The sequence below is a fragment of the Rosa rugosa genome, chromosome 6, assembly GCF_958449725.1.
Source record: "Rosa rugosa chromosome 6, drRosRugo1.1, whole genome shotgun sequence".
Lineage (NCBI taxonomy): Eukaryota > Viridiplantae > Streptophyta > Magnoliopsida > Rosales > Rosaceae > Rosa > Rosa rugosa.
The window spans coordinates 49690308-49714709 of record NC_084825.1 but is presented as its reverse complement, the minus strand read 5'-3'; the positions used below and the strand labels follow the sequence as shown (position 1 = coordinate 49714709).

The 24402-nt window shown below is 37.9% G+C and overlaps 4 protein-coding genes across 6 annotated transcripts; 1 reads left to right on the top strand and 3 right to left on the bottom strand.

Annotated features, from left to right (window-relative positions):
• Positions 1-208: 208 nt before the first annotated feature.
• LOC133713843 (uncharacterized) lies at positions 209-2181 on the bottom strand. Its single transcript, XM_062139879.1, has 3 exons — positions 1812-2181; positions 944-1707; positions 209-456 (listed from the first exon to the last, which is right to left on the bottom strand). The coding sequence occupies exons 1-2, from the start codon at positions 1941-1943 to the stop codon at positions 1339-1341; spliced, it is 501 nt and encodes a 166-aa protein (XP_061995863.1). The 5' UTR covers positions 1944-2181; the 3' UTR covers positions 209-456; positions 944-1338.
• A 3763-nt stretch (positions 2182-5944) lies between these two features.
• On the bottom strand, positions 5945-10723 carry LOC133715136 (E3 ubiquitin protein ligase RIN2). Of its 2 annotated transcripts, none has more exons than XM_062141513.1 (13): positions 10527-10723; positions 9762-10159; positions 9282-9359; positions 9026-9112; positions 8788-8909; positions 8498-8594; positions 8263-8368; positions 8002-8171; positions 7756-7893; positions 7606-7673; positions 7280-7507; positions 6378-6759; positions 5945-6285 (listed from the first exon to the last, which is right to left on the bottom strand). In XM_062141513.1, exons 2-13 carry the CDS (start codon positions 9999-10001, stop codon positions 6229-6231), a joined length of 1773 nt encoding a protein of 590 aa, XP_061997497.1. In that variant the 5' UTR covers positions 10002-10159; positions 10527-10723; the 3' UTR covers positions 5945-6228. The 2 variants fall into 2 exon arrangements, with proteins under 2 accessions (XP_061997497.1, XP_061997498.1); XM_062141514.1 differs by having other exon boundaries at positions 8014-8171; positions 10527-10722.
• Positions 10724-12799: 2076 nt separating this feature from the next.
• LOC133717119 (uncharacterized) lies at positions 12800-13357 on the top strand. The gene has a single exon (XM_062143767.1). The coding sequence runs from the start codon at positions 12949-12951 to the stop codon at positions 13117-13119; it is 171 nt and encodes a 56-aa protein (XP_061999751.1). The 5' UTR covers positions 12800-12948; the 3' UTR covers positions 13120-13357.
• A 3233-nt stretch (positions 13358-16590) lies between these two features.
• On the bottom strand, positions 16591-19287 carry LOC133715018 (putative glycerol-3-phosphate transporter 1). 2 transcript variants are annotated; one of them, XM_062141322.1, is made up of 3 exons: positions 19100-19287; positions 17539-18565; positions 16591-17446 (listed from the first exon to the last, which is right to left on the bottom strand). In XM_062141322.1, exons 2-3 carry the CDS (start codon positions 18542-18544, stop codon positions 16881-16883), a joined length of 1572 nt encoding a protein of 523 aa, XP_061997306.1. In that variant the 5' UTR covers positions 18545-18565; positions 19100-19287; the 3' UTR covers positions 16591-16880. The 2 variants fall into 2 exon arrangements, with proteins under 2 accessions (XP_061997306.1, XP_061997307.1); XM_062141323.1 differs by lacking the exon at positions 19100-19287 and adding an exon at positions 18944-19039.
• Positions 19288-24402: the final 5115 nt, after the last annotated feature.

Sequence of the window (24402 nt, the reverse complement as noted above, 5' to 3'; positions counted from 1 at the left end):
AATGTTATGGAATATATTAGTTTCATCGATTCGTATACATCAATGTTGAGCATGCATCTGAATTATTTGAAGCTTAATTTTTTTTTGAGACAAGTAAACTACTGCAAATTATGGAAAAGGAAGAAGAAAATTCACATTGGGTTGTACTAAGAGATTATAGTATTACAAGGTGAAAAAGCCTATTTCCGTTTGTTTCTACTTTGATCAACGATCAACAAAGTAATGCCTAGACTCGTAGTTGTACGCCAGTCGTATCCCACCATCCAAAAACCATATTATCTCTATAATGAATTGCTATTCCAACATATATCACCACCAATTAGATCAAGTTCTTCTGTTGTGAATGGGAGGTGTCTGATGTGGTGGCTTATAATCGTCAAGCACCACACCATCATCATCATCTTCTACTTTGTTAGTCTGTCTTTCTTTAGCATATAGCCCTCTCCTTCTTGATTCCTACATACAATGTTACGAACACAGAACATATTACCAATCTAAAACGATAAAATTAATTTTTACGCTCTGTCTATCAATGAACACATTGGCGATCATCTTGTTTTTGGAATGAATTTAGTTCAAAGCGTGGTGGTTCATGTTCAAATCCGATCCTTCCAGATCTTTTCTTTTATATATTCAGTTTTTGGTGAAAAGATTTTTGTTATGATTTTCCCCCGTGGGTTTCATGCTTATACTATGTGAGTCTATTTGAGACATGACCAGTCTGTGACATGCATTATTGCATTAATGAATTGCGACATACACAGCTATACACATCAAAGATTATTCTGCATAGAGACAATCTATATGCTTTAGCTTGTCACCATCGAGCAGGGACATAATGAAAGAGATTGTTTTGGACTTTCATTAGCTCAAACCAATTGATAGGTGCCGGTATGTTAACTAGCTAGGATTTTTTGTATTTGAATATAGAATAGTTAGTTACCTTAGTGATAGTAGTTGTTGCTTTATCTTTATGCAAACCCATGTGAGCAGAAGTAGAACTAGAAGACTCAAAAATCTCACTTCCTGCGTATTCCAATTTCCCTATCAATGAATAACAACAAAAACCAAAATAAGAAAATCATAATATTAACTTTTGGGCGTTTATGAATCTGGGGAACAATTATGCTCAATATTGGTGAACTAGCTAGCTATCAGAAATTCAGAATACACACAGCTGAGTCCTGATCAGAGATAGATCAGATAAATTTCCTAGGCCCTTTTCTGTAAATACTTAGGAAAGCTAGCTTTAAGACGTGTATATACTCGTATATATGATTTAGAGAAGGAAATAAGTAATGATCTAGCGATAAATAATCAAAAAAGAGCTAGAGAAGTTCAGTTATGGGAGGGAGGACGCGTTCTTGGTCTTGAATAATCCGAGTAAATCCCAGGATTACTACTACTTTTGTCACCAGTGTTGATGATCGTGTCGCGATTTTTAATCTGATGCGGCACAGACCAAGAAGCTGAAACATGAGGCTTAACATCTGGAACAACAACATCTGATTTTGTAGTAGTACTAGTACTAGTTCTTGAGTAATCCTTTGTACCTTTAGTAGTAGTACTACTACTACTACTACTGACAATTCCACCATGATTACCCGTCTGCTCACCAGCTAGATCATCATCCTGCTTAACTAGTACCGACCCTTTCGTACTCGAATCTATTCCAAGCCTCAACTTTTCCACAACTAGAAACTGACCCTGAACATTCATTACATATGCGCATAAGCTTCTGAACATCAATGTTTAATTGCTTGATTGATGGAAATGGAGGAAAGAACTTGAAATTATTGGAATTAACAAACCTTGTCCGAATGAGGGAACAGTGCGAGAAAACCCTTATGGCTGCGGCCAAGTCCAATATAGCGAGCCTCAGAATTTGCATGCATGGAAGAAAAACACAGAAGGGTGAAGAAAAGAGAAGACATGATGGACATGATGAGATGGGAAAGTACTCGATCCGGAGGTTCAAGATAGACTAGAAAGCACAAAATCTAGGGCTATTTGAACTACTTGTAGACTTGAGACTTATGAAGGAGAAAGAAAAATGAAGGTTTTGTTGGCTTTCGTCGTCGATCACCTATCTACCACAAAGAGAACTAACCAGGGCCCCCTTTACCCACACAAAACAGAATATGCAGTTTAAGCTTGAATGGAATTGAAGTATATATATGTTTGTGGACTCCAGACATGAATGAGAAAATTAAGCCACAACTTCATCTTTTTAATCCATATTCATAAAAAAAAAAAGAGATTAAACAAAGACTCATGCATGCTTAATTTCCTTTAGTTGCGGAAGGTGATGAGCGTCTCCATTTCCAACTTCTTTGAACTAACAGTAGTACACTAGCTACTACGGCGTTGTACTTTGTGCCCAAAAAGGTAGAGAAAAAAACAGGTTTTGTTGAACCGAGGCATGATTAGTCAATCACATCCCATGTGTTTGCCAGTTAAACATTTGCACTTTGCTCATCATTAATCAATATCTAGGGTTCAACTATTAGTCTTTTACATTTTACCACTATCTGATACTGTCATACATAGTCTTTCAGACTTTCAGTTAGTGTTTTGGTTTTTTTTTTTTTTTTTTAATTTATCGTTATTTTAAGTTTAATACATTACAATTTATTGTTTTTTAACTGGGCTTAATAATATTGTACTTTTCAAGATCTTTTCCTATACAACTTCATTTCAAATTTAAGATATTACTTGCTTTCCTGTCAAGTAAGTGTTTTGATTAGGGTCTCAAATCCCAATTAATCAGCATGCGGAACACTTCTTTTAAACACTAATCTTGAAGTAGTTAAAATGAACATGCAACACAATCAACTTTTTAGACTACAATAACTTTACACAAGTAAAATATACCAAGACATTGGAACTACATAGTTGTAAATTCAAATTTCGAGGGGAATGTGGTCAAGTCCATAGTATTAACTAATTAACTACTAAATACATGATAATACTTGATCAAGAAAGAGGGACAAGATGTATGTAATTGTGCCCTATAAAGGGCTAAAGTGAAAGGCACAAAAGATAATACACATGTAGGATTACGAAGTTAGAGTGAACTTGTAACTATTTGTTTGTATCGAAAACCTTCATCAAAATTTCCGTCAGATTCTCATGCTTGTCGATCCGTGTCTCGTGCACCTTCTGGTTTCTACTCACTTCACTTAACCTAGAAAAATTTACATATTACTTTACTACAAGGGACTAGTATACAAAGCTGGTGCGCAAAATGGGACAAAGGGATATTTAAAAATGGTAAAATGGGACCGTAAAAATAGCTTCATTGTCAATGTAGGATATAGACAGGATTAACCACCCCATTAATTGACAAGGACCCCCACTGTGAAAATGGGAGACCATATCAATAATTTCAGGTTATAATGAGACAACAAATAAGAACATTGTTACAATATATTAGGGGGATGAAGGTGATGAATCAGAATAATCAATTGGTGACATAGAATTCATAGGATTCATATTCACGTGTTCACTGCTTGAGAATTGAGATCATATAACAAACTGTTTGAGAGATGTCACACGCATGGTAAACTTAATTTGCTTAACTAACATGATATTTTTATAACAATTTTCAAAGTTGACCATACAAAAGGCAGTGGCAAATCCATAAATATAGTGCATTGATAAACGTTTCTTATATATGAAGAACATAAATCGGCACACACAAATTTTATAGTAATTTTTTCCGTTACTCTCTTCGTCTTTTAAAATAGAGTTATTATCATAGATGATACATGAATTTTTCTTCTGTCTTATCGATGGTATCTGAATTTTAATTTTGATCATAACTAATATTTAAACTTTTGATTTCATTTTAAATGATACAAATCACTAACTTTCGTTCATCTTGTGACAAAACGACCAATGTACATATAATTGTAACATGTTTGCAAGCTCATCCTCCTAGTATATCACCATAACACTCTAGATCCTTTACTTAGTGGTTTATATTTCTCTAATTAACAAAAATTCTTTACATGGAAAAGTCAAATCAGATAAAACAAACTTGGGTTGGTTTGTTTGACACGTGAATGTTGACTTTGACTCTTTGAAGAACTACTCCCTTTGTTGTTTTGTTAACGGCCTTCTACAGACGGCGCGCGACATCACGAGCATCGCTACTTGTGCTTTGACGAAAAATCCCACCTCCCGTCTTCTACAACCCCAGCATCCTCGGTTGCCTCGGCGCCCATGTTTTTACGACGCCGTTTCCAACTTCCACGTTCCCACCCAACCTTGACCTAAATTAAGTAGCATTTTATGCGACGTGTATATGGTTAATCCCTATATTAATATTTGTTAGTTTATTTTATTTTCTCCTTATTTATTTACTTTTATGTTTATTAGGTTTTTTGGAGCAAATATACAAAAAGAAGACTATATTGAGGAAAGATGCACAAATAAAGAAAAATTTGAAGTCCTGGCCTAAGCAGAAGACCTTGATGGAACGAGAAACCCAACCATGGAGATATCACAGCAAATTATGGAGATATTCGCAGAGATATTGATGATGACATGGCAAATTCTCATTGGACAAAGTGATGTGGAAAAATCCTAATTCAATCAGAAAATTAAGAAGTTGATTTTCTCTATACTTTAATGGCACGTTTACTTACTTGGAATGAAAACTAATCATGAATCGGAGACAACTGGAATGAGAGAAGAAAGCAAATCGGTATTGATTCCGGAGGAGTTGATTCCTAAACCCATCTCCCCCTTTCGCAATCAAATTCCTGAGTATTCAGGAATCGATTCCTTATAAAGAGATGAGACCTACATTCATTCCGATTCCTTCATGTGTTAGTAAACGCAGGAATACTTTTATCCGGAATCATTCTAATTCCTTTATGTGTTAGTAAACGCAGGAATACTTTTACCTCGTAATTATTCCCTTCCATTCCAAGTAAGTAAACATGCCCTAAGGACTCTCAAACCAAAAAGGAATAAAGGAGGACTTAAGAGCACTATAAAAAGCTAGAAAAGCTAACGAAAAGACGCTTACGCGCGAGAATCAAGCAAGAAACCCGAGCAGAAGAAAGCAGGTCAACCGTTCACCGACCAGTCGGCGGATCCCGACGACCAGTTGTTCTGACGATTTTTCCAACTTGATTTTTAGGGTTTTTCTGTTTTACTTTGCTTATGAATTCTTTTGTGCTTCCAATTCAAACCATGTGCAACTAAATTCTTAGTAGTTAGGGCATGTTGAAGGCCCAATCATGATTGTATGCCATGCTATGACATTTAATTAGTTTTTGTTTATTCAATGGATGAGAACTTAATTACTATTTTTACATTGATGATTTCTTTGGCCAACTTAGATTGCATGTTTAGGATTCTATTGCTATGAATGATCATTGCATGTTCCTTTTAAGAAGGTTCTGTTGAAAGTTCTAGAGTAGTAAATCGTCTATAAGGCGAGTGATTAGGTTCCTAGATTAATTGAGACACGTCGTACTTGTGATGTCTCGTTTTTCTTAATCTTAATGATTTCTATGTGTTAAATCTAGAGTTGCGTCAACCTAGGTTGCATTTTAGGAAATAAGTTAGGTGTAGAGCGTCTCTCACCTAGCATACAAGTAAGGAAAAACAATAGGTTAATTCAGGCGTTGGGTTAACTTGAGCGTCTTCATCCATAGATAAATAAGACTAGGTTAAATATGGTTTGCAAACTTGAATCTTGGTGGTGGATACATTCCCTGACTTCTGCTTCTCAATCAATTATCAACCTTAAGCAATTTCATTATTTGCTATTTACTTTCAATTGTTTTCACAAACCTCACAATCAACTCTTAAACTCGGAAAGTCTTACAATTAGTTCCATAAGTCCTTTGCGGGAGACCCTACTTCCTTATTCTACAATTGACATTCAAATCGGTAGTAGGAAAATTGTTGGCATTAAAATAACCGATCAATCAAGACCACAGAAGGAGATTTACTGATGCACTGAAGTTATCTGGCCGAGCCAAGCAAAATGGTAAATAACAACCTATCCATCTGTAAATTTAATGATACAAAGCAAATTTATTTCACAGGGGAATTACAAAAATAAAGACTATACTTGTGCCTCCTTTTCCTTCTTCCTTTGGTAAAAGTGATTCAGTGAGCAGCCTTTATATACACTGAGCGAGCGGCCTCAACTAGTTTTTGAGTACTCGGAACACATTACAACAAAAACGAAAATACAGCGCCTCGTCACATTTGGAGAAGATTATTCACAGTAACTGTAACAGAATTTGTCCGCTGCAAATCCTGCAAAATGAAAAAAGATATAGAAGGTGAATGCACGCCTTCAGTAATCTGTAATGTAGCAATTATCATATCATGTTGCAGGAAAACTGTACCTGGAATATTATGTCATCGGGCATATGAGGCAAAACTTCCCGTACTGTCTCGGCCATAGCAAGTATGTTTGCTATGTTGTCATTCACAGTGCGTGAGGGGGACCTCATATGTAAATTGCGCGTTCCTACTGGGTATCTTCCATCGTCAGCAGGAGGAATGGGCTGACCAGTTGCGGCAGCTTGAGACGGATTCATAGGCCAGAGGCTCCACGCACCATCTTCAAGGGCTGTCTGGGCATAGGTTTCTCCAACAGAGGCAAGATGCCTCATCATCATCTGTACTCTCCCCAGTCCAACAGATCCGATAGCAGTAGAAGGACCTGCCCCATCAACTCCCTGGCTTGGCCAGGTGTTCAACCAATTTGGATCCAGTCCTGCAGTCCTATGGGTCATAAGAAGAAATGTGTTATGCTTCATGTATGAAATATTATAGATAAAACAGTAAGAGATAATGACAATCCTTTGCATGTTGAATTCACTCTCTAACTTATTCCCTTCTTGTACAAAACCTAATAGGGAGAAAATACTTTGCTGCTGTTACTTGCAATAAAATAGTTTTACAGCAAAACCAGGAGGACTACTTTGGTCACACACGAACTTCAAAGGATTATGCAACCATATATAGAGTTTCACTTTTTCCATGAATGGAATTCAAGTACACATTGATATATTTAGTATAACCAAAAAAACCCGAACAAAAAATTCCCAAATTTAACCTAGATACATAGATGCAGCTAGTCTGATGGTACAGATAGTGGACCCCAAAATCAGGGTCCGTCTTCCATGAAATTATAACAACAGTTGCCTTGAGCATATATAATTTCAATATCATTCGGTCAAAAAAGGATATTCAGCAAGAATTTAATGGCGGGAAAGTAATTGTCAATAGTAAGGAAGTGTACCTCCAAGGACCTTCTGCAGGGCTCTGAGTTTGATTGGGGAAAACACCTGTAGGGAGTGTATGTCCAGAACTATTTTGTCTATCAAGTCCTGAACTTATTTGACGAGCCAGCTGCTCATCACTCGAAGTTTCTTCGTGGCGGGGATGTGCTTCATTTTCTGGTCTGCCTACAAACAGTGGCTTGCGACAAGTTGGACAAGAATATACCTCATTTAAACCTTGATCCAACCTGGAATAATTAATAATTTTCAGCATTTTGTTTATCACACGCTCGAATATTAAATAAATAAAAAGTAATAAAGACAATAACAAACAGTATAACCATACCAAGATCTCAAGCATGGAAGATGAAATAGGTGACTGCAGTGTAATTTTTTGGCCTTGGCCATAGGTTCCTGACATTTCCAATAAGTCATGGGAATCAAAAAGCCTGAATGATAAGCAAAAAGTAGAAAAAAATAAAACAGCTCAGCATACCCTGCAGATCGCGCATTCATCATCATAAGCTCGTAGTTCATCAGATGTTGCATCTGGAAGGGCTGCATGGAGAGCACCCAAGGCTTTTCTCAGTTTCATGAACCCTTTTATACGTTTTATAATAGCACTTAACAAGGCCTGCTCAAATTTCAATAACAAATCCCATTAGTAGAAAGTTATATTCATTAATTAACAAAAGTAAATAGATCTTCTAATGTTCAAATAGATGTGGAATGAAATATTTACACAAATATTTACACGTATGTTTAGAAAAAGGATCGCATCCACAAAATGGAATGCCATGCCGTGGAGCCACCAAATATGCACGTAGTGACCAAGTGCCATTAACAATGTTGCCATGTCTAGGACAAAACCCAGATTCCGAGTAAGACTGCCTTTCCATTCCAACAACAAACCTGCACTTAGAAACCACGATGAAAATAGTAAAAAAAAAGTCTAAGCATGTAAACATCCCATAAAATAAAAAATCAATAATTTGAGAATTACCAGCTGCTGATGTATCAAATAATTTCGATCTTTCACAATTTGCATCGCTCCATGCTGAATGATGGAGCCATATATCAAGTAACTGAAATCCATGGACCAAAATAGCCTACAACAAAATTGTGACAAATTAAACAACCCCGTCAACTAGAGTTATAAAATTGCATAAATAATCTAATAAAATTATGAATAGATCCATTCATTGACAAAGTTGCCAGTAATGTTGTAAAAGCATTACCTGCAGTGTCTCAAATCCAATACTGAAAGGCTCAAATAATAACAGGAGAAACATAGATAAACCCAGTGTTCTGTATATCACCACACACAGCCTTATCCTGCAAGCACCCCCAAAAAAATAATGCAAATAATGTTAACAAACGATCAAGAATTATTATGTTACTCGCAAGATAAAAAGTTAGTGACTGAAACATATGTCCACGGAAAGATTTGAGAAGAGATAAGGTAATACACTTTGCTTCTCAGCTTTAAAGAAACATAGACAGAGAAAAAGGAGGAATTAAGCAATACCAGAAAATGTCCACAGTGAACACAAACAACAACACTGAATACACACGAAAATATGTCAATGGTGTAGCTGAAGGAGATGCATTCAATCGTTCAAGTCGATCTCTAGCCAAAGCTTGAAACATCTGTACAAGTATAACATGCAAATAAGTCCAGTTACTTTTATACTCAATCAAATAAGCAGTTTTTTTCTTCTTTTGTAAGAAAATAAACAGCTTGTTCTTCAAATTATGAAATATACCTTTAAAGAACAAAGAACGATCAACCAGACTGACCACAGGCCTGCATGATATATCGTTGGAGGAATAACCAGTGGTAGAAACGTACCCTGTTTGATATTTAGTCATATGCACAAATAATTATTGAGCAGCACATATTCCATGAAGGAAAATCTGTGATGGTAACTGTTATTTATCTAGTCAGTGAAGTCCTCAATCGAATGGACAAGGTGCAGTTTTCTTGAGTTGTCTAAGAAAATCACAAGTCAAAAGACTTACCTTGTAAACTATATAATTGAGAAGGCGTTCGAACAGTTTCCGAGTTTCAGAAGGATACAACTCCCCGAAGAATATAGTCTGTAAATTAGAAACAGGCATTTCAGTGATTAAAACAACCTTACCAATATATTTTCATATTCATCCAAGGCAAACAAAGGCAGTGGGTGGTTCAGAGGCCCTAAGACTCTTGTCGACTCATTTAAATAACGGCCGTAAACATTCCAATTAAATCCTGGTTACATGTGGTGTCTCAAAACAAACTAATCGTCTGTATAAGACAATGCGTGGCAATTCATTTCTTGGCCTTCCCATCCTCAAAGATGTACATTCACACAGCGCAATATCACAGGTAAATACTACAGGCTGCAAATCCACCACAAAGAGCTATAGGCACTAATGTTCAATTAAGCAAACTATAGGCACTATTATGCATCCATCGAACTTACAATCACGAAATGTTTCAGAATTCGGTAGAATTACCTTGAGAGATAGAACGAGTAAAATAAACGCATTGAGTACAAAATTTGCCAGCAGTGCAACAGTGGCATAGGAGTCCAAAAGCAGATCAACAACATGGCCAACATTGGCCGCCGGAATCAAATTCTCCGCAAGTAATCCCTCCGATTTTAGTTTAACTAGCGACGTTTCCGTCCAAAACTGGAGACCAGCAAAGCTCAATGCTGTACACACCACAGATATGGCTAGATACCGCAACCCCATCGGTAACAAAATCAGTGTCTTTACTAAACTCCAACTCCAAAATTCTCATCACCACTGACTTATCATGATCCTAGACGACTTCAATTCAGCTCGAAAACCCCACCAAACTCCAAAATAACCACACAAATGGTAAATTCCCCAAATCGAAACCCGATAACCTGCAAATAATCCTTGAATCAGCCTCAGAAAAGCACTAAAATCAAGAATGCTAACTATTAAAATGCTCCTAAACTACAAATTTAGTGAAATTGACCAAAAAAAAAAAAAACGATCCGTGGCGATCAAAATCAAAATCAACGCAGAACGTCAGAAATGGATGATCAAGTTGATTCAAGACCTATACAACCAAAATTTCAATCACAAAGGAGAGCTAATTCCTATTAGCCACCGCCAAAAAAAGAAAAAAAAATCAAATTCTGAAAATTACAAAATATAGGAGGTCGAATTGAAAATTGAGAAAAATTGAAGCGTGAAGAATCGGGTTTCGATTGCAGAAGGGAGGGAAAATTGGAAGGAATGGGGAACCTGATTTGAGCTGAGAGACGACGCTGACGCTGTAGCGTCGGTGGGGCGGGCTCTGCAATTTCCACGCGCGTCGCACTTTTTTCGCAGAGGGAGAAAGAGAGAGAGAGAGAGGGATGAGGTTTTTTATTTTATTTTTTGCTCTGGGTTTTATATTTTGAGTTTTTGACTCGTCAATTTTTTTTGCAGAGTGGAAAGCAAGAGCAAGATCCCCAAATTCTTAACGACTATTTAATGGACAACTGACAACTATTACAAGAACAGCAAAATAATCTTATAAAAAAAAAAAACAACAAGATAATCCATGATTAGATTTTTTGTTTTCTCTAAAGATCATGATTTGGGAATCTTTAGGTAGGCCAAAATGCCAAATTATTTTTTTTAAATTTTTTTTATGGAAATTTAGTAGAACATTTTGAAACATCGTCTATACGTGATAAATAATGTATCTTGTATGAATTCTTCAACATTATTTTCAAAACTAAAATTTTGAGATACGGAGGATCAATTGTTAAGACTCAATTACAAAATTTGTGAATGACGAAGGTAGAATGTGATTCAAAAGTATGGTCAAATTTCTTCGAATATCAATAATGATTTTCTTAAAAAGTTAAAAGCTTAAATGTGCATTGTATCTAGATACACTACTTTATTCTAAAGCTCAGTCATCAAATCACCATTCATTTCGTTTGTTGTTTCGATATGAATAGTGCAGGGACGACCTTGCCAATGCCCTTGCGTTTAAGTCTCTTTCCCCTGCAAGTAGAGGGACGGTTTTGCCCCTCAGTTTTCTCTATTTATTTAAAGGGCCTCCAGTCCATTTCTTTGTAGGCTATATCTTTCTCTCTGTCTCTGCATGTTGGTTGATCGATCTTCGTCACTGGGATTGCTGTCGATTATGGCTCTTGCCCCACTCTTCGCTAGTTGAATTCTCTTATCAGAGTCGCCTTTTCCTACCGGAATATTTCGATTGGCACTGGTTAACTCTATATATAATCATTGAAAGAAAACACATAACTGATGAGATAAAAACTATAACGAGCTATATAGATTAGCTGTATTAGTTGCCAAAATTTTACTTACACAATTTTTAAATGACGAGTTAGAACATGACGTGAATCTCAATGTTTATACTTTTATGGCTTACTGAGTATTGTAGATATACATTATATGTTCCTTGTGGTATGTATAGGGGAACAAATTGTTGATGCTAACAAGGTTGTTGATGAAGTTAGAGGTGGCAAATGGGCCGGCCCGGCCCATTTTAAGCGGGTCTAGTCGTGCTTCGTGCCGTGCTTAGGCCGGCCCATTTATTATCGTGCCGGACTCGTGCCGGCCCATTTACTTAAACATTAAGCCCGGTCCGGCCCATCGCCCGAGCCCATATCGTGTCGGGCCGTGCTCGTGCCGGGTCAATAACGGGCCGTGCTCGTGCCTACCCACTATAAAGCACGATTTTAAAATATTAATTTGAACAAATAAAAATTAATTTTATTTAACTATTTAGAAAATTAAAATAAATTAAGTTCTACGATGTTTTTCTTAATCTTAGCTTTTTAAGATTAGATTTCTAATAATTTTTTATATTCCACTATAAGAAAGAAATAAAAAAAAAACTCAAAATATATTGTTTTTAGTATATTATTGTGAGATTAATCTTTATTAATATAATGAAGATTTAGTATCTATTATTATTTCCTTCATTCTATAGTTGTATTATTATGAGATTAGTCTTTATTAATAAACATATATTTAATATTTAGAAAAAATACTTATGTCAAAACAAGGATATAATGTGTTGTTTCATTATTTTGACAATATAAAAGAAAGCATTGGTGGAATTGTCATGAGATTTTAAATAAAGAGGTCTCATATTCAAATCTCATCATTGTAGTTTTTTAATATTTTTAAAAACAAAATGAAATTTTGTGTTTGTAACGGGCCGGCCCACAATATGTCGTGCTCGGGCCCATTACGGGCTCGGGCCGGGCCGGGCCAATTTTTATTAGGCCCAGCCCGACCCGTTATTCTAACGTGCTCGGGTCGTGCCGGGCCACTAACGGGCTTGGGCCGTGCCGGGCCGCTTTTAAGCTTGCCATGCTCGTGCTTAGTGGCCCGTTTGCCACCTCTATGATGAAGGACCATTATCTTGGGGTAGGTGTGCACATATTAGAGAGTTCTCACATCAATACTGTTGAGCTCCTTAACTAGCCTATTTACAAATAAAAAATATAAAAAAACAAAACCTTAGCAAAAAAAATAAAATAGAGCAGAAACCAATAAGGACATCTAAGTCATTTGACAAATCTCTCCTTTCTCGTAAAGAAGGAAAAAGGGGCCAAAATTCCAGAAGATCTGAGAGCCCAAATTCGTCCCCATAAAAACCCGGCGGATTCAAAAATCCCAAAAACCCTAGAAATCGGTGATGGGGATCATAAAGAGCTCCTTCTCCTTCATAATGGGCACGGTCACCGGAGTCTACATAGCCCAAAACTACGCCGTTCCGAACATCAAGAAGCTCGCCGACACCGCCCTCTTCATGGCCAAGCAAATTGAGGAGAAGTACCGCAAGCCCAAGAAGAGAGACGACGACTAGGATCAGTGGTTTGATCGATGATCGAACGATTGTGCGGAGTTTCGAACCCAGGTTCTGATTTTGGGAGATTCCTAATTTTTTATTTTAGTTGATGAAAGAGATATTAGTAAAGAAAAAGTGATATAATTTGGGGTGGATTTGTTACTTTTGGGGATTCAGGTTTACTCTGAGATGAAAAATTTGTACTCTTTTTTTTTTTACTGTTAATGAAAGGCTTTGAAGTAGTTTTTGCTCTACATGTGATTAGTGTTTGGTAGCTGGATATGAGGTTTCGAAAGGAAAAATGGGTATTGGATTAGAGATGCGTTACGAATCATTATGATTTTGATATAGATTTGAGGGTGTTCTTGTAGTTATCAAGTCTGAGGGTGAAGGTTTACACATTGAGAATGGTCATCAGTTGGAGTTAAAATGAATATGAAGCTTTTCAAATAGAAAATGGGTGTTGGATTTGAGATGCTTTATGACTTGTTATGATTTTAATCAAGAATTGAGGTTGTGCTTAATTGTACACACTCATTCACCATACCAAGTCGCTGTGTGTGGGTTCATAACTTCATATATTCAACTTTCAGAGTAGTCATTAGTTATAATTCAGCTTTTTTTTGTACTTGGACTAAAAAATGGGCATGTATTAGATCCAATGAGAGCATGAGGTGAGTAGAGATTATTATTCCATTTATAATCAGGAGAACAGATTTCGTCCTCAGAAAACATGTGCCTCAGCTTCATGGTATGTAATCAGTAAACCTTTATGGAAAGTTATAAGAAGACTTAGACAATCGGTATATGCTTGTATGCTAAGCTGTGAATTTACATGAGGCTGATGGTATTTGAGTCATAATTCCAAATCATTCTCAAATTTGGGCAAGAGCATTAGGTCAATGTCTAATCATTTAAAGGTAGACTGATTTCCAAAACAGAGTTTTGACTTCTTGAAATCGATCTTTACATGCTTCCTTGCCTCAATTGATGTTAAGAAGAGTCCCTCTGATCTGATTTATCATATTTCCTTTGATCACCCTAAAAAGTGTGGAGGAGTTCATATCAGCTTATGAAGTTCTGAAGTGCACATCTCCTTAGAGTAGATTAGTCCAAGTTATAAGTTGGCTTTATCCACTCTTAAGGCGTTTAGCCCTGTTACTTTGACACTTTGTAGTTTGTCTGATATGCTCTGAATTGTTTGTTGGCTTTATCCACGTGTTAGCCTTGTTGAGCATCATGTAACTGATGAAGAATAAGTAGTCGAGTCCTTTTTCTGTATGTTTTAGTTTATATATTGGTTGATGGCTCTCTTGCTAGGTCCATAGTTTTTGCTTTTAAGTTTATAAACCCTCCTGTATTGGAACTACAAGACTGAGCTAGGGCACCACTTCCAGAGTTCCAGACTTCCAGGCATGATACCCTAGCCAACATCTTACCACATTTCATTTGTAAATTACTGAATTTACGTTTCCCGGAAGGCATAGCATGATAACCTCAAGCGATAGAGATGATTGGAAAGTTTACGCAGTTAGAGCTAGTAGTTGGTAAGTTGTTGCATGTAGTTTTCAGTAACTTTGTATATTTACAAGTGCTGGAGTCACTTGTATGAGGTATAAGCCACTCTTGGGCTGGATAACATCTAGAAGAGGGGTTTTTCAGGGCTCTTGTCTGAGCTTAAAGCTTGTGCCCTTTTGTGAGACTTCAGCCCAGTTCAGCCCATGAGTCACAGTCATATATTGGCTTGTCTAGTACCAAGTTAATCTGGTGAAGGCATTACTCATCTCTAATTTTGAAAGCGAACCCAACACAAAGTTTGGAACAAGATTAGGTCACAAACACTTTTATAATGGTGATTCGAGACTTGATATCTTGTTTGTGGTTCATGCACGGTTGGAATCTCATTAGTAAATATTAAGGAAGGTCATTACTTTAATCTTAGTGCTTGAATAATGTAGTAAAAGGCGTGCTTGAATAATTTAGTAAAAGGCCTTGGTCAGTATCTAAATATGTGGTGAATAAGAAACCGAATCTGATTGATTAGCTTTACAAGAATTGTTTATATAATCCCATTGTCTAGGCACACTTTGTTGGATGAGGAAGAAAACGTCGAAGCAAAACAGAAACTGCGTCACCATTGTTGTCTCCATCTATTTTTCTGGCAATTGCCGTAATGACTAATGCAAGCATCACCTTGAATATTGTTTCCTTCTCCAGCAATGTTATTCCCTATTACCAGTTTTATAATGCACCAATCAATGTCATCTTAAACGCAGAATCGTATTTAAATAGGGTCCCGTTCAATTCTAGGACCAGGGGAGGCAAATCCCTACACTATCGAATTCTTGGAAACAAAACACAAAATGGAATGTTGAACGTAATTTGTTTGTGTTTCGGGTTATACAAACGTGTATACGACTTAAAGTGGCGTGCAAGTGTTAAAATGTGATGCTTCAATGTCACTCCTATAGTAATAGTCGAACTCACCCCTACCCTTACTTGGGCATTAGCAATGTATCCTTTTACATTGGAACTAGGCAACTAGCTAGTAAACAAAAGACTGAATAGAAAACAAGGAACGAAACAAAACATGCCGAATCCGATGAGGCTTTACCACCAAACAATATAGTTGGCATCTTCAAGCTTTTGTTAAGAATGACCAACAACCATTTCTCAATGGGAAAAATTTGACTCACAGCTGATGATGAATACACCATTTCCATACTAAAGTCATTGTCTTTTACTTTAATCCATTATCCGAGACCCAAATTCAAACTTCCCACCAATACTCATCTTTTGGAGACAAAAGCCATTGTTTTCCACCATTCGTTTTGGTAGCTGCAGAGCCAAGCACTCAGGTGCTCAAAGGGTTTTGGCTCCGAACCTACATTCCACTTCTATGGTTGCCCCACAAGCTCAGGGCTTCAAAGTGAGGATTTGAGTGGTCCATGGGAATAGCGCACAAACAAAAAAGGAAGTTTCTGCTGTCACTTGTGTTGTTGCTTACTTTAGATGAGCCTTTGCCAAATTGAAAAGGATCGAAAGCTCCTTTCCTTTCTGTTTTAATTGGTCATCTTCATCACGTAGCGACAAGAATTCGGCATGAATCGTGCCATATTAAGACATATAACAGTATTCTAGCGTCGGTAGTTATCAATGCATAGTCATCACGTAGCGTCGGGAGTGGAAAACCTCATCGAACCTTAAAGAAGTAGCACATTTCATCACATTTGTCACCCTGCATGTGGTTGGTTACTGGAAAGAGTCCGATTCTTATTGCGTTAACTTCTTTATTCTCTCATCATAGCGTGAGCACTTTATTCTCTCGTCGTTGAAGCAAATAGCAAAATAAGGGAGTAGGGTCATCACTGGAACCCCTAATCCGTTTCGTGTCAAATCATTTCGAGTGTTTGATCGCCCGAACAGAGGATAATATGAAGCAGAGTTAGTTTGCAGAAAATAGAAGAAGAGGAACAATGGCAATTTCAATTTTCTGGTGAGCTTGTCACCATTCTGAAATCTGAATCATGCTGTGATTAATATCATAGGGCGTACAAAAAATGTATACACATACATAATATTACAAATCCACGACACAGAACAACCCCACCCCTTTCCTTCCTGAGTTCTAGAGTATACACATACATATTTAAGAAAATCATCTCCTTTATCCCTAATAGAGATTTGCCTCTTCATTTGATGAGGAAGAGCTCCAAACTTTGAATCAGAAGTTGTGGATACAATAATGATGAAAACCACTACAATCTGCTTATATATCATCACACATCAACTACTGCATGCTCAGACCTTGATGTAGACCCCCTGCGCGCTCTTGATTCTTCGATCTTTGCAGCCACCTCGGCTATAACAAGCCTAGTTAGAAGCAACCCTGCAATTAGAGCTGCTCCCATCAACATTGTGAAAACTGCACTCCAGCTCTCAGCAGAAATGTAGCCAGTTACCAATGGACCGATTGCAGCCCCTACGGAGCCTGTTCCATCAATAATAGCAGTTACAGTTGCCAATGCCCTCGAGTTTCCACGCAGCGAGCTGTGTGTTCCCAGGTCTGCTGAGACGGCCGTTGTTATTAGAGCATATGGCCCGTTAACAAACATGCCGGTGATGAACATAAGGATAATGTTTACAGTCAAGGATATGCTTCCATAGCTCCGGTATAAAAAGAGAGCAGGGATAGCACAATACATGAAACTAGCAGCTGTTATCGCTCTAGCATCTAACCGGTCAGAAATATGTCCGGCAAGGATTCCTCCAAGCACACCTCCTACATCAAACAATGTCGATAAGGTACCAGACGCCGCATCTGATAAGTACTGCCCATCAATAGCTGCAATATGTGTGAAAATTCAATGTTAGTCAACAACAAAGTTTAATGAATCAAATCACAAATCCAAAACAACATATGGAAGTTGAAATTACCTGTATGGCTAATGTAGAAAGGAAGCCAATAGAGAAATGTATAAGCCACCAATTTGGAAAAGAACAGGCAAAGAGCAAAAGGAGCAACACCAGGAATTTTCCAAGCTTCAATGAACCCCACAGGTTGATCCTTCACCTCTGCCCTTGATGCCAACAATGGTTCAGTCTCTTCCGCCCCGCTTTTCTTTGGAGAGTCTAATTCATCCTCTTCGCTAACTCCCACAGACTCAGGACTAACCGGCAAGAACAGAAAAACCACCACACCAATTGTAGCAATCATCAAACCAGGCACTACAAAAGACCAACCCCATCCATATTGCAATAGAGCAGAAGCAACCAAAGACCCAGTAATGTTCCCAACAGAAGTGTGAGCATTCCATATCCCCATTATCAACCCTCTCTTCTTCTTCCCAAACCAATTACCAACCACTGCAACCACCGAAGGCCACCCCGTCGATTGGAACAAACCAGCAAGCATTTGAACCCCAAGGTAGTAATAGAAGCTGTGAATGTTTCCCCAATACCCAATTCCAAACAGCGAAGTAAACACACCCGTTCCCACCATTCCTATAGTCAAAAAAATCCTCAAATTTATTCTATCACCCAAATGACCAGAAAAGTACATTCCTATAGCATAAACAGCTAGAAAAGCTACATCAATTTCACCAAGCAAGGCTGTTCCATCTGATCCATCAAATGGTGCCCATCCATCTCCAAGAATCCACGAAAATCGTCTTCTTCTTTCCCCTGGTTGACTCAAGTAACTCATTCTCCATGGCAAGAAATTCAACCCTACCTCATCGGATGCAGGATCAAGAGTACTCTTGACCACACTAGTGGTTTTCCGGGCGGCATGGTAGCTTGCATAGGCTAGAAAAGTAACAATCAAAACAATAACTTGGTGGGTTTTGTATGAAATCTTCGATCTTTTTATGTACTCTATGTATCGAATCCCCAAGGGCTTGGTGTAATTTGTCCCAGCAGCTCCCTCTTCCATTGGTCCCATGTATTGATTTCTACTTTCAAGCTGCAAATAGCACCATAAAGATTAGAGTGCAATTCAAATTAACATGATTTACCAGATTGCACCCGAAATGGAAAGAACATTTTAAGACATCCAATAAGCCAAACTAAAAGGCAATCAGCAGCTCAGACTTTCCAAAATTTTAGAGACCAAAAAAAGAACCGATCTTTTTCGACAATCAGAACTAGTACTCTGATTCATCTAACCAAAATCAAATTTGGAACAAAACCCATTAATTTTCAGGTCAGATATCCTTCCTGGCAAGAAAAACAAAACCCACCAAAGCTTAAAAAAGGGTGAAAATACAGAGAAAAACAGAACGGTGAAAAAGAAAAGACTGAAAATCAGTTTTCCAGAATCATTAGATACATGAACAGTTACCCTTCATGCTTTGACAGAAACGCAGACATTAAAAGTAGAGATAATCGCAATAAAGAAACGATGAAAAAGATGGGACCATCCAGAGAACCAGAAACGGTCAAAAGTTTGAAACATTCAGGTGACAATTACAAAGATATATAAAGCTAAGAAACATACCTGTTGGGTAAGCTTGAGTGAGCTTGAGAGTGAAAATGGGTTGCTGATATTATTTTTGGTTGGTGTTTCTCTTACTCCCTAAATTCTCTGGTTTGGTTGGAATGGAAACTGGAGAGTAGGTCGCTGAGAGAAAGAACAAAGGCAACTGCTTTGGTTCAAAGCTCTAATAAAAGGCGCAAAGTTAGGAGGAAGCAACGTTAGCATTCTTATTCTCGCCGGTAATAATAATTTTATGTTGGAAATTCCAGAATTGCCCAAGATTTCCTTTCTGGTGCCTTCTCGGTGAACATGGGAGTCTGAGTCCTGGGAAACTGAGATGACGGAAATGCCCTTGCTTGGTGTTGCATTAATCAAGAGATAATGGATAGGCTTCTTTAATATTTATTTTGGGCTCTATTATTATTTAGAATAAATACGACAGCTCTATGAAACACCAAAGGTTCTCTATTGAGAACAGCTTTTCTCCCAAGTGATGTAGCCTATTCTGAGTTAATAAATTTCAGATAAAAAAAAAAACGTTAGTATTTGGGGATCAATGGGGGGAAGTGGAGTTGTATTCATGCATATTTCTTTAGCTTAACAATCTCAGTTTTGAAAGTAAATCACAGCTTCATTATAAATTGACTGTAAGTAAGTAGTTTCAAGTTGTTAAAGCATCATAAAGGAAAATTAGAAATAATTATCGCTAATTTCATGTAAGTTTGATCATCAATTATGCGTAGTTAAGCTAAAGATAACAATATAACATCATAAAGTAGCAAGTATTGATCAAACTGAGTAGTTAAGGTAAAAACAACAATATAACATTATAAAGTAGTAAGATATTGATCAAATGTTGTCTTTGAATAATTATTGTATATCTTCATTTCTCTTCACAAAATTAAATAGCACATTTATAATTGGAGAATGTAAATACAAGTTTAAAATAACTTGAAATGTATCACTTTCTACTTTCTTTTTTTCTTCACCCACTTTGTACAATATTCTCATGGCTCCCATGTGATCAATGAGTGACAATTTCTCTAGTCCACTCGCTGAAGCCAATAATCATGAGTTGAGTACAAGGCATGCTCACTATGTTGACAATGGTGCAACCTTACCATCTCAATTTCATGTATCTCCAATAATGCTCCGCATAATTAATTGGTTGTGACCTATTACTTAGAAATTAAATGACACAATAGTATGTGGCATATGATTAATGGAGCGTCCTATTATAATAGGGAAAATTTCGCAAACAGTACACCAAGTAAATGCCACTAATAATTCTTATACACAAAGTTTCAAACCAAACATTTCGGTACACGAAATCTGAAACTTGACCCACTATCAGTACACGACGTCAATTTTTGACACCAAAATGTCCATTATGCCCTCAGTTCTTTTTTTTTTTTAATAATTTTTTTTTTCTGTTATTTTTTTTTTCTTCTCTTCTTCTCCGCGTCTTTTTCTTTCCGGTTTCTCTCTTCTGTTTTTTTTTTCTTTTCTTCCTCTCTTCTTCTTCGCGATTTCTGGTTCTCTGCTCTGTTCTTCTGCGTAGCAGGTGGGCTGGAAGGGAGGAGGCCGGAAGGAGGATATGGAGCTCTGGCCGGTGAGGTGAAACTGGTGAGGTGTGGCCGGTCTGGACGGTGAGATGAGACCGGTGAGGTGAGGCCCGTGGGTTTGGCCGGCGGTAGTGCTGGGATGCAGGAGCCGTGCGCTGCAGGTGGGATCTGCGCAGGCGGGTGAGCAGACGCGGGCTGCAAGGATGCTGGGGCTGCTGCAGTACGTCGAAGGCGTGCTGCTGGTGGCTGGAGGCCGCGCAGACGGGGCTGGGCACTGTGGTGCTTGGCCGGCCTAGGGAGAATTTTTTTTTTTATTGGTGGCGGCAGAAAAAGAAGGAAGAAGGAAGAAGAAATTGATAAAACCGAAGGAAAAAAAAATTATTAAAAAAAAAAAGATCTGAGGGCATAATGGACATTTTGGTGTCAAAAATTGACGTCGTGTACTCATAGTGGGTCGAGTTTCAGATTTTGTGTACCGAAATGTTTGGTTTGAAACTTTGTGTATAAGAATTATTAGTGGCCTTTACTTGGTGTACTGTTTGCAAAATTTTCCCATTATAATATGTAACCATTACTCATAACATTGGGAACTTGGGAAGTAGAACACACCGACTAATGGGGGTCCAATTGACGAGGCCGAATCTCTCTGCTCAAAAGCATCTCGAGATATCTAAAGAAAACTTCCACGTAGTTTTTTCCCATCATATAAAAAAAAAAAAAAATCACTTCCCCAGTAAGCTAGCTCCAAGAATATATGTCAAGTACGCGGCTTCCTGCAGTTTAAATTGCAATGGCGGAATCTTGAAAACTCAAAGACGGACGCTGCTTCTCTAATTTACAACGTCAAACTTAATTTACGAGGACTGTGAATTTTTCTTTATGTTAAATAAAAAATTAAACAATATTAACTCGTTGTTAATAATTTTCACGCAAGACGTTTATCATTGAGAACTGTGAATTGATAGCTACGTTAAATAGTGGTCACTGTGGTTTCACATGAATCAGATGGCAAGGCAATGGACCAAATCAACAGACTTTTGATCTTATGGTGGGGGGCTTACTTTTATTAATTAATTTGGAATATATCTTTTATAAAGCGATGTTGGATTCCAACTGTGTTTTATAGCCCCAGGGTAAAATGTTGTTACTGCGCATGAGATGCCGGGTTAAAAGGGCAATCAGGTCAAATCAATCAATATTAACAGCCTCATTAGTGTGGGCAAAAACGTAATTCCTGCACTCCACTGGAGGCAACTAGACCTTCAACTCTGTCGCCGGGTAAGTACAAATCGGGCGGATCACGAACGGATATTCGCATATCCGAAACGGAATTATGCCGAGCTAGTTTCGTATATCCTCCCTGAAATTTCGGGGCCCACCAGGGGCCTTTTGGTCCTACAGTTTCAATGACGTGGCATGGATGGCAGTCCGTTGGCGCCATCTGGCGCGGGATTCGTTGGCTCTCTTTGGACCTCTTGTCGACGTCTCGTTTGGGCCAGTAATGGTCGCCCACGCCTAGACATGAGGAAGGAGATTGGAAATTTCCGTTCTTGGATCTGAGTTATTTATTTTGGGGCCTTTTGCTTAATATTTGTATTTGGACTATCGCATTGATTGATTCTTAGGCCTCAATCTATTCTCCCCATTCATTCATTTATTTATGGATATATAGTTTTCTTTGCGTTATCTTCTTGTTTATATATGAGAAGGTGAGAAGGTCTTCCGTCAGGCGATCAGATAGTCGATTTGTCTGACAAAGTACACCGCACGTATTTGTTTGAAAGTATAATCTGTCTGAAACATTGACATTGAAAAATTTGATTGGTAGGTCAAACGTGTTACGTCCACCACAATAATCAACCGATGACTTGGATGTTTCTTTAGCTATTTCTGTTCACAACTTTTGTTGTCCTTGCAAAAGAAAACGAAAAATGTAGCAAGCACCATTTATCGACTCTCCAACGTGCCCACTTGATGTCTCAATTTTTGTATGGGCATTGACAACTCCAACCCATTACCTCTTTCCCCCTAATTTTGGTCCTTTTCTCTCTTCTCTACAAAAGGAGAGTCAAGCTTTAGGGCCACGGCCCAAGGGTCAAGGCCCACGGATATTTGTTGCAATTGTAAGAATGGCCATCTAGAACTAGTTTGGGTTTTCAATTGTTGAGCTCGCAATAGAATTTTCAGATCCAAAAAACAGAAAAGCCCAAGAGCTTGCAATTAACTTTCTCGCGGTGAAGAAGTAAAACACGTGGATTAATTTCCCAAAAAGTTACCATCTTTCATTCATTCCTCGTTTCCTCGAATTGAAATTTCCGGAAATGAAAACCTTAAACTAGCTCAGTTAACACTTAACACTTAACCAAGGTTTTAAATATCTGCGATATATCCGATATCTCCCCCGATGTCTCCTTTTTTCGACGGACCGATATATTTAGGGGGGTAAATATCTTATCTTTCACCGTTTCTGCGAAATTTCTCCGACATCGTCAAATATCCCCGATATATTAGATATTTACGATATATCCCCGATAAAGTGAAGAAATATCTGTAAAATTTGAGGTAAAAATATGGCTGCTTTTTTTTTTTTCCCTTTGGGGCTTATAGTCTTTGATTGCTGACTAGTGACTATTGTTTATTTACACTCATTCGGACAAGAGGGGCAGATAGGTGCTTATGTTTGTCTCTTTTTATTGATTTTAAATTATGGTGAAGCCTTAGAAAGCTGGTTCATGCCTAATTGCCTAGACAATCTCTATTGGTGATAATACTGATGATAAAAAAGCTCCAATTATTTAAAAGTAGTAATGGATGGTTCATACCAAGCAAATGAACCGTTTGGCATATCAGAAGTTGGAAAAGCTTGTATACTGCTACTACAACATGAAGCTGCGGCTGCGAGATAAACAGGCAAAGAATAATGTGGTCAATGAAAACAACTATATAGATCTACTTCATGTTGCAAGCGAGCCGCTTGATAATGGCATTGATCCACTTCATGATTGGATTATGCCTGCACACCTCGATGATGAAGCTGGAAGACCTCTTCCACAAGTTGTAGAAACTGCAACTAATGCTGGAATCAACGTAGAGAGAGTCTTATCTGAAGAAGTTGTTAAAAACCCAGAAGATAATTCAGATAGTGATGATGCGTGGGTTGGTACAGCAACTCCAGATAGTTCTGATGATGGTGGAGAGGGTGGAAGCGGAATAGGTGGTGGAGGTGAAAGATATGACTATGGAGAATCTTCTGTGGATGGAGGATTCCAATTTACATGTGAAGGTAATTTTGATCATACCACCCAAGATGAAGACCACGGAGTGAGAACAGCTGGCCATGGTGCTCAAGAGAAGACCCGATATGGGAGGAGGACAAGAGGTGCAACTGATGATCAAAGTACCCCATCTGATGTTTCTTCAATTGCCTTAAGTTTTGATTCTATCAGTTTAAGCACAGAGCGCAGTGGGATCTCAAATGAATCTCATGAAGGCAACAATCAATTTGGTTATGATGCTTATGGATATAATCAATATGTAGAAGTATATGATTAGTCATCTAGTTGGGTTCATCCTTATTATCCCCTTATAGGAGAAACAGTCGGCAGCTCTAAAGAGATCTATAACTATCATGTTCATCACTACAATTCGCACTATATGGGTCATATGTCTTGGTCTGATTATTGCATTTTCGTAGACCAGCGAGCGGCTTTTCAACCGCCTAGAGTCTCTTTTTGGATGTCGATAAAGTTGACATTCATA

Bases quoted from the DNA above. Each gene is read 5' to 3' on its own strand.
- LOC133713843 (XM_062139879.1), bottom strand. From the start codon at position 1,943: ATGTCCATCATGTCTTCTCTTTTCTTCACCCTTCTGTGTTTTTCTTCC. The intron at 1,708-1,811 runs GTTTGTTAATTC...ATGAATGTTCAG, and splicing joins TGTTCCCTCATTCGGACAAG to GGTCAGTTTCTAGTTGTGGA.
- LOC133715136 (XM_062141513.1), bottom strand. From the start codon at position 10,001: ATGGGGTTGCGGTATCTAGCCATATCTGTGGTGTGTACAGCATTGAGC. The intron at 7,894-8,001 runs GTAAATATTTCA...AAATTTGAGCAG, and splicing joins ACATACGTGTAAATATTTGT to GCCTTGTTAAGTGCTATTAT. The intron at 7,508-7,605 runs GTATGGTTATAC...TAATTATTCCAG, and splicing joins CTTCCATGCTTGAGATCTTG to GTTGGATCAAGGTTTAAATG.
- LOC133717119 (XM_062143767.1), top strand. From the start codon at position 12,949: ATGGGGATCATAAAGAGCTCCTTCTCCTTCATAATGGGCACGGTCACC.
- LOC133715018 (XM_062141322.1), bottom strand. From the start codon at position 18,544: ATGGGACCAATGGAAGAGGGAGCTGCTGGGACAAATTACACCAAGCCC. The intron at 17,447-17,538 runs GTAATTTCAACT...CACATATTGCAG, and splicing joins TTTCTACATTAGCCATACAG to CTATTGATGGGCAGTACTTA.